At 38.5% G+C, this 8,539-nt stretch overlaps 1 protein-coding gene across 2 annotated transcripts; it reads right to left on the bottom strand.

The window, feature by feature from the left end:
• Positions 1–4,311: 4,311 nt before the first annotated feature.
• dmrta2 (DMRT-like family A2) lies at positions 4,312–7,291 on the bottom strand. Of its 2 annotated transcripts, none has more exons than XM_042005321.1 (2): positions 6,267–7,291; positions 4,312–5,939 (listed from the first exon to the last, which is right to left on the bottom strand). In XM_042005321.1, exons 1-2 carry the CDS (start codon positions 6,739–6,741, stop codon positions 5,047–5,049), a joined length of 1,368 nt encoding a protein of 455 aa, XP_041861255.1. In that variant the 5' UTR covers positions 6,742–7,291; the 3' UTR covers positions 4,312–5,046. The 2 variants fall into 2 exon arrangements, with proteins under 2 accessions (XP_041861255.1, XP_041861256.1); XM_042005322.1 differs by having other exon boundaries at positions 4,312–5,936; positions 6,267–7,290.
• Positions 7,292–8,539: the final 1,248 nt, after the last annotated feature.

Below are 8,539 nucleotides of genomic sequence, written 5' to 3'. Positions count from 1 at the left end.
AACAGTGACAGAATTCCTTCATGTAGTCTTATGAAGATATCCCTGGTTCAGACCATATAACTCACGTATAATCCATGCTTCTGTCTCAGATGTATTTATTTTATGCTTTTCAAAATTTTTCAGAAAAAGTAAATGTTCACTTTTAGCACACCACAACCATCTGACAATCCCCAGAAATTATTTAACAACTCTCTGGGGGGGTCTCAATCCCCAGGCTACGGCAGTGGGCCACAGAAGGAGCATCATCTTCAATTTGCAATTTAAAAGTAAAAAATAGCTAAATATAGCTTAGTTAGCTGACCAGGTCTGGCTAATTGCAGATAAACATTGGTGGAGTTCCATGTGTTCTAGCCTCAGGAAGCCATGTAGGCTGAAGTCAGAGTTTGATTTTTACCTGCATAACACTAAAACTGAGCCTGACAGCATCGCTGTGTCATTGTGGTTGACCAGGCGTGGGCCTCCTCTTTATAAAATGCAGTTTAGCCAGTTAAGCAAAATCTCAAAAGAACCAACTGTTGTCATGTTATCGTACACAGTAATCAAAAGTACACTGATGATTCTGTCACAATAATTTCAGCACTTTTGCTGCATGGAAACAAAAAATTACCTGTGCTGATCCAATCACACCTTAAGAAAAGACATTTACTTGGTGTGTGTTTATGAACAGTATCACGATTTGATGATAACCATTATATTAAAAGCAGAATTTTGATACTCAAATAATAATATTCAAGATAATATTAAGTTACTTTGTTTTGCTTGACATATTGATAGCAGATGTTCAGCTTTTTGGATCATTTATTTATCAACTCATCTGGTTGCCTTTTTTCCATCCATTAACTCTGACACATTGCAGTTTCTCCAGCCGAGCTGTGCCTCACTTCCCCCTCAATGACTTGTCACTTCTGGATGAAAGAGGAGCATATGTCAGTATATGGTGGCCCATACCCTCCACAGACTGAAAAGGTATCTGTGTAGTTAGTGTTAAGAAAAATGTCTTAAATGGTTGTAGCAATGAGTTCCCACAATCTTGACGTTCTCTTTTTCATGTCTGTGAATACTGAGCCCACATGGTGAAATTACTAAACAAGCCTACGGTCACATAAAAAAACTAAATAAATTTTTGTTTGTGTGGTATAGCTAAGCCTTTATTTATTGAAGACAACGGAATAACAACTGGAAGACTAAAACTAATCTATGTAATGTTTTCTGGTGATATGGAACAGTTGGTATTTGTGTATATGCAGGCAAGGTTTTTATATATTTATTTTTTCATTACTGGCAGCTCACTAATTAAACATTGTTGGTTAGCCAACAAAGCTATAACACATTTGAATGCATTCTATAGCAAAGCAAAACTTTAATTCATATTTAGTTTATCTGTTTTGCTGTGAGTTTGCTGAGCTGTAAGAGTCAAGACACTAAATTCAGTCTACAATGTGCACAATTGTTTTTGTCTCAGTGTTAGTTTGTTTTGCTGTTATCTATTTGTTTTTCTGACAGTAAGCCAAACAGCGCTTGTGAAAATGAAAATGGGTTTTATGTATGGAGTAATAACTTAAATGGATTTCGTTCTGTCTCTCTCTCCCTGCACCGCTCTAGAGGCTTCTGGCTATTTATCTGCTTTTGTCTAATTATTCATTAGTGAAGACAGAAAAAGGAGAACAGAAAATACGGTTGCACATTCATTGATGCTGATGCTGCTGGCTTTTCTTTTCCATGTTTTTAAAACTCTCTTCATAAGTTGAAATAGATTACCACTCACTTGGACCTTGGATTTGTCATGATATCAAGTAATCTTCTATCTTGTAGATGTAATGCACTACAATGAAAAAAATCCACAAACCTTGAGACAAAATGATGAAATGGCCTGATTACAAAATGCTTAAGTGCCAGTGTCTGACGGTGCTCAGGTATATATATATATATATATATATATATATGTATATATATATATATATATATATATATATATATATATATATATATATATATATATATATATATATATATGATATTACCACAAAACATATCAAATATAAATATAATATAATATAATATAATATAAAACTATAGACTAGTTTTAGTCCTCCAGATGCTGTTTTTTGTCTTTAATAAATAAAGGCTCAAAGTTAAGCTATACCATGCAAACAAAACATTAATTAGCTTTTGATGTGACCATAGGCTTGTTTAGTAATTTCAGCATGTGGGCTCAGTATTCACAGCCTGTATTAGTCAATGCTTTGCACACAGATGGCCAGCAGGTGGTGCTATAGAGCTACTTCATGCAAAACGAAGCCAGCGACTCAAGCACAAAGTAAATATGCTTGCGCTGAAATAAACTGTATCGCTAAGACAAAAGCCGGGTGAGAAACTGGTAGACATACTGGAAATGCGCTAAAACAGCATACTAACATAGTTGTGTGTGCAGGCTGAATCAGCATGCTCCTTTATGCTGGTCTTATCTTTGACGAAATACCCTAATGAATGCAATCTGTTGTATTGTAACCTACACATTGGGCTTTATAGATACTTGCCTTAAACAATACGTAGTGGTGCTGCGGATGTTATTCCTTAGACAAGACTGTCATCTAGTGGTGCCATCTGTCACACACAAGCGACTGTCTGCACATCAGTCCGGACTAAGTCATGCAATTTTGTTTAGTGTGTACTGAATCTGAATGACTATTTACGTCCACTGGCTTTTTGGGAAAATAAACAAACCAAGGATTTAAAAACAAACAAACGCAAACGCAATATAGATATTGAGAATACCGATATTGCTTTTTTGTTTGTTTGTTTTGGGTTCCTTCAGCCGCAGCCGCTTGCCTTAATGCTTCTCCTTTTTGTTTTTCAGTAAGAAGGATAGACCATCACGCGATGAGCATGATATCACTAACATCAGCATACTGATAAACGCAAGTAAACAGTTAAAACGTGCTGATTGTAGCTTTTAACTGTTCACAGAATAATGACGTCGTATTTGGATTCCCTGTGAAAATATAGCTAAGAAAAAAGGTTCATTGTATGCCCCCTCTCTTGTGGATATGACCTCCTTCTGTTATTGTTGCACGCCGGACTCCGTTAGAAGATCACACACTTTGATGCTCACTTTTGTCCTGGCACGTCTGCTGCACGGTTCATTTAAAAGGCGTTATCAGCAAGCAGTCAGGTGACCACAGCTTCCAGCTTCAGTTCTGAATATTTCCTGATGCTGACATGTAATGACCGGTAGATGGCGCCAATGTTCTTTAGATTTTCTTGAGAGGGCGGTGAAATCCCGCAGTAAATTGAAAAATGCTGCCGATCGGTTGTATACTGATATAACCATTTAACCACGGGTGAAACGAGGCCAGTCGATCTGCAATGTCCGAAAAACAAACGGTGAAATTTAAAGTTTACAAGAGAGACAATTAGGGGATTATCAAATTGTTTCCTTAGAAATATTAAAGCTTCTTTCCTGTTCGTTAAAACAGAAGAGGGACTTAGGTTTTTAGTCGATACTTCATACATATCAATAAGCTTTACTATTTTCTTATTTTGGGTTAAAGAATGACTGTTAGTTTTTTGTAATTATTTTTTAGTTTCACAGCCATGTCCAGATAAAATAAACGTATGCTGACAAATTTTAGGATCTGTGTGAATCTGGCCAACTGTGTAAACTCATGACAAACAAGTGATCACTGGTGTCTTATCTCGACAACACTTTCACTCTTGCCAACGTTTGCATTATAATCTTGCTTTAAATAATACCAGGCGTGTTACTAAAAAGGATAAAACACACTTAATGTGTTCCATCCTGTTGAAGATCATTCAATTGTTTCTTTGAAGGTTTTAAAGATAAATCAGTCATGTTAAATGTGTGTGTTTGAATATTTCGTTGATTATCCTTATAAAACGTATCCATGCACTCTGGAAAACTGCTGATATTGTATTAAAAACATACTAAGGAGGTTTCTATTAAATACGTATAATGTTTCCTGTATCATAAAGATGCACTAAAATCTAAAACGTTGTGAAGTCTTGAAGCTTTAGCAACAAATCGACCTTTTGAAGATCTATCCATCTATTTAGCTCTCTCTCTCTCTCATATATATATATATATATATATATATATATATATATATATATATAATCCAACTCTATATACACTGATCGATTGTGTTGCTATTTTCAAGACTTTAAAACGTTTTAGATTAGAGCATCTTTATGATGAAATTGCGTGGATTGTATTATCCTTTAACAGGTAAAGAATTAGTAAAAATCATGCATTTCCACCCCCTTTTTTTAAAATAACATTTATTTCCAGCATATTCATACAATGTGACGGCACAGCTTGCAACATCTGAAGAGAAACTGACTTGGTCCAGCACTTTGCCACAAAATATTTGAGCTGACTAAAAACGGATAAATGAAAAATATAGCTTAGCATTTTCATATTACCAAACGCAATTTATAATGCAGGCAGGTAGAGGGAAAAACGAAAGAAGTGAGATAACTGAAATGATACATAAGTAAAAATGAATGACATTTACACATCATTAGTTTTACAGCAAGCAGCTACATGTTTTAATAACTTGTGCTCCGTTTAACTTCTCCTCTTTCACTTCTGTTTAATCAACCAGCTGTAAAATTTGACGGGGTTTAAAAAGTCAAAACTCTGATAAATTATTTCTTCGTGCAGAGTTTACATAAAAATCTGCAATAAAAACATGTACTGAGTTTTTCTTCTGCTTTTTTTTTACTTTCCCATCTTGATCGTAATTTATTTGGAACCAATAAATATGTTGGGATTCACATAGTTTTAGTAGTGGGGATCATGAAGTTCATAAATGGGGAAAGTTGTCCAAACCTTTGTAATCTAACATATAAAATTATTCTTAAAGTTACACATATGTGAGTTCAGTTTTCCCGCTTCCATACCATTTGACTATAAGCCAGATAATCCTATTATATACAGTAGTGTGTAGCCTAAATAATAAAAAAGACACAACACTTGCGGCTACAAACACAATGTAATGTCTCTCAGTGATAAGTCAACCAGCCTCATTGTTTGTCCGGCGTGTTGTTGACCAAAGGCCCGTAAAGGCCGCTGGCATAGCTTTGCTCCTTGTGTAACATTGTCCTGTCCCTTATCAGGTCGCTAAATGCATAGTCCATCGGGGGTCTGAAGCCTAAGGTGGGCATGAGCCCGGTGGCGGAGTAAGGCGTCATGAAGGCCAGTCCCCGGCTGTGTGCAGAGTAGGCCAGTCGCAGCGGGTTGAGTCCCAGGTGGGTGCCCAACGGATAGGTGCCGGGGTCTGCGCCGAAGTGCGGGGCGTTTGGTTGAAGTGGAGAAAACGCAGAGCGGTTACTTAGCGACATTGCTCCGGCTAGCATCGGCCTCGTCGGAGTGGTTGTGCTTGCGGAGGCCGGCGGAGGCTGTTGCGCATTTTGGAGCATCCTCTCGGCTGTCCACGTCTCATCGGGCCCGGCCTTGTTAGGGCCCTGAGAGCCGCTGTTGTTGAGGATCTGCTCGATGGCCTGCACCACGTCTTTGCCACAACCCTGCAGTACGAGCTCCAGGACGCTCCGCTTGTGGCTGGGAAAGACTCGGGTCAGGATGTCGATGGCATTCATGTGTCTAGAGGCCGCGGAGGAAGGTGATGGCTCCTGCTCATCTTTGTCGGTTTCAGAACCAGAATCTGAGCCAATGGAGCTAACAGACCCTGGAGTTTCCTCTCCGTCTTTTAAAGGCTTGGATACAGGTGAGTTGATGAAAGACTCACTGTCTCCATTCTCGGAGCCTGAGCCTCCTCCATGCCGGCCGTCTGGTGACGAGATACTCAGTGCCGAGTCGCCCTCAGTGGACGCCATTTTTCCCACAGATTGCTGCGGGTTGGTTGACCCGGACACTTGGTTTTTAGGGAACAACTCATACTTCTGGATACTTGAATCTGCTGATACAATAAAGAAAACAAAAGAAAAAAATTACAGTGTAGAATCTGAGACCGCTCATATGGCATTAAAAATATTACAATGAAGACACCAATGAAACTGTCAGCAGTCGAGTCATGTGATTTTAGGCTTAATAAAAGGAAGAAATCACAACTGTGTTTAACAATGCAATAACTTGAGTGAATAGTAATGGGCTATTTGCTGCTTACTGCTGCATTAATTGCTCTGAGACTTATTTTTGACAGATGGCCTGCAAGTTTTTATTACTTGCTAAACAACAGAGAACACGTTATTTTTAACCTATTAACATGCACTGTAGCTCGTCTTACCTGAGTTGCTCTCGCTGTTGACAGAACCAAACACCTCGTAATTTGGACGCGGTGGGATGATGCCGTTCGCGGCAGCCAGGGCGAGTCCCTCTGCCGTCCCGTAGAGCAGCTGAAGCTCCCGGGCTTCGTTCTCCTCCTGAGCCTGCTGTCGCCGCAGCGCAACCTGCGCTGCCATCACCCGCTGCCTCTCTGCAATCAAGGTGCATTTGGCACACATACAGTCCTTCCAGCGGCAGTAGCGCTTGTGACCTTTCAGCGCGGAGACCACACCATGGTTCCTGCAGCGGGCACACTTGGGTGTGCGCGGGTACTTGTCCGCGGCGCGCAGGAGGAGCGGAGGGCCGCGCAGCAAGTTTCCAGCCATGGACACCGGAATGGAGGCAGCCGCGGCCGCTGCTGCTGCTGCTGCTGCTGCTGCTCCTGGAAGGACTTGAGAGGCTGAGGAGACTGTGGGGAGCTCCGGTCTCAGATCCATGCCCGCGATCCCTCACTAATACAACGAAACTTTAAACAACTTTAAACGGCGTTTAGTTGAAGATTTATTTGAGTAATGCTAATATTGGGCTGATCAGATATGATCCGTGGTTCCTAACATCTCTGGACAACAGTCGAAGTAAATGGTTTCTAACAGACTAAATTTGAGACCGAAACTCTAATGGAAACTGTTCGAGTCAAGAGCCGAAGAAGCAGAAATATGACTAGAAACAGACGACTTAAATCCGAAAAGGATGGGAGCAGAAATAAATGGTCATTCCTCCTCGATTCAAAGTTAAAAGTGTCCAGAAGGAGCTGAGGTTGCTACTCGCCACAGCCTGAGACACTAACTTCCTCCAGAGATTGTCAGTGGATACAGAACCCTCTCTCCTCTCTCTATTGTTGCTCCTACGTTTTCATTAGACAAATTTGACAACAATGTGGCGCCTGTCATTGGCCAAAGAGAGACGGAGCAATCTGATTGGCTTCCCTCTTTTTTTCTTTCAACTGTGTCCACCTGAGTTCTTTTTTGAAATATCAAGTGTTAAGAATCTAAAGGGAGTTCCTGCAAAGCTCAAATCGATGCAGTGTATATTTCTAAAAACACAATTTTATAGTTTTTTTTTCTTTTTGTTTTTTTTTTGTTTGTTTTTTTTAACAAAAGCTAATGTTAGTCCATTAATTAGCCTTATCAAGTATTATTATAGTTCGGTACATGTCATATTATCAAATATGAGCCCTAAATCAAGGAAAATTCATCCCTTTCAAGACATTTTTTTGTTTATTCCTAAAGATATATTTTACATTATTTGGCAGCTTGATATGGCAGCTACTAATTAAAGACTATTTTAAGACTTGCAATTAAAGATGACGTGTGCCTGTAATCTCTGGAAGGTAAGTATAATTTATTTTGTTAGATAAAGAAAAGATTTACTGTGTGAAGATGAAAAAACAAACCATTTGCCGCAGTTTATCGTGTGCAGGAAGGGAATGGATGATGCTAAATGATTACTTCACGGTTCATTCGGCTACAGGAAAACCAATGTCTTGAGTTCAAATCTGAAAAGGGCTACAGTTTCCTACCTGCAACGAAATTTTTTTTTATTGTTGTGTGAAGTAAGTTAAACGAAAAAAAAAGATAAATTGAGATTTTATAACAGAAGAAAATTAATCGGGTTCAGTTTTTCTCCTGTTTTTGTTTTGCGTTTTATTTTCTGTTCACGGGCTTCTCACCTTTTAAACGTAAATGTGGATATGACGACAAGTAGAATTATTAATTGCAATAATTTGCTGCAAGTTTAACAATATCAAATCGGCTAGTAAATGTTTTTACTCCATTTAATGATACACTTATTTTAGTTAAAGATATACAGTCAAATTGCCAGAATTTTATGTTCATTATTGTGCAGATATTATTGTACATATAGGATATTTATTATTTAACATTTAATTTTAAAAAGAGTAGCAGACAGCATCATTTAATTATTTTCCTAATGATTATTTCCTAATCAAGTGTTGTTAACGGTTACTTGAATTTTTTATTTTATTTTATTTTGTAGACTTATTTATTCATACATATCTCGGGAAGTTAATGCGCCCCACGCACAGTGGTTTCTTTTTGGCTCCAGATTGATTCTTTTTTAAAGAATCAAACTGCTCTTTTTTAAACAAGTGTAAAAACAGAATTTAAAGACTATTTTCTATTAGACTTAATTCTGCACCCTATATAAAAATCACGGCATCGATCTGGGATTTGTGCTATCCTCCTATTGCCCTCTATTATTAACTAACAAGCGATA

Source organism: Melanotaenia boesemani, chromosome 14 (assembly GCF_017639745.1).
Source record: "Melanotaenia boesemani isolate fMelBoe1 chromosome 14, fMelBoe1.pri, whole genome shotgun sequence".
Classification (NCBI taxonomy): domain Eukaryota; kingdom Metazoa; phylum Chordata; class Actinopteri; order Atheriniformes; family Melanotaeniidae; genus Melanotaenia; species Melanotaenia boesemani.
This window is presented reverse-complemented; position numbering and strand designations above follow the sequence as displayed.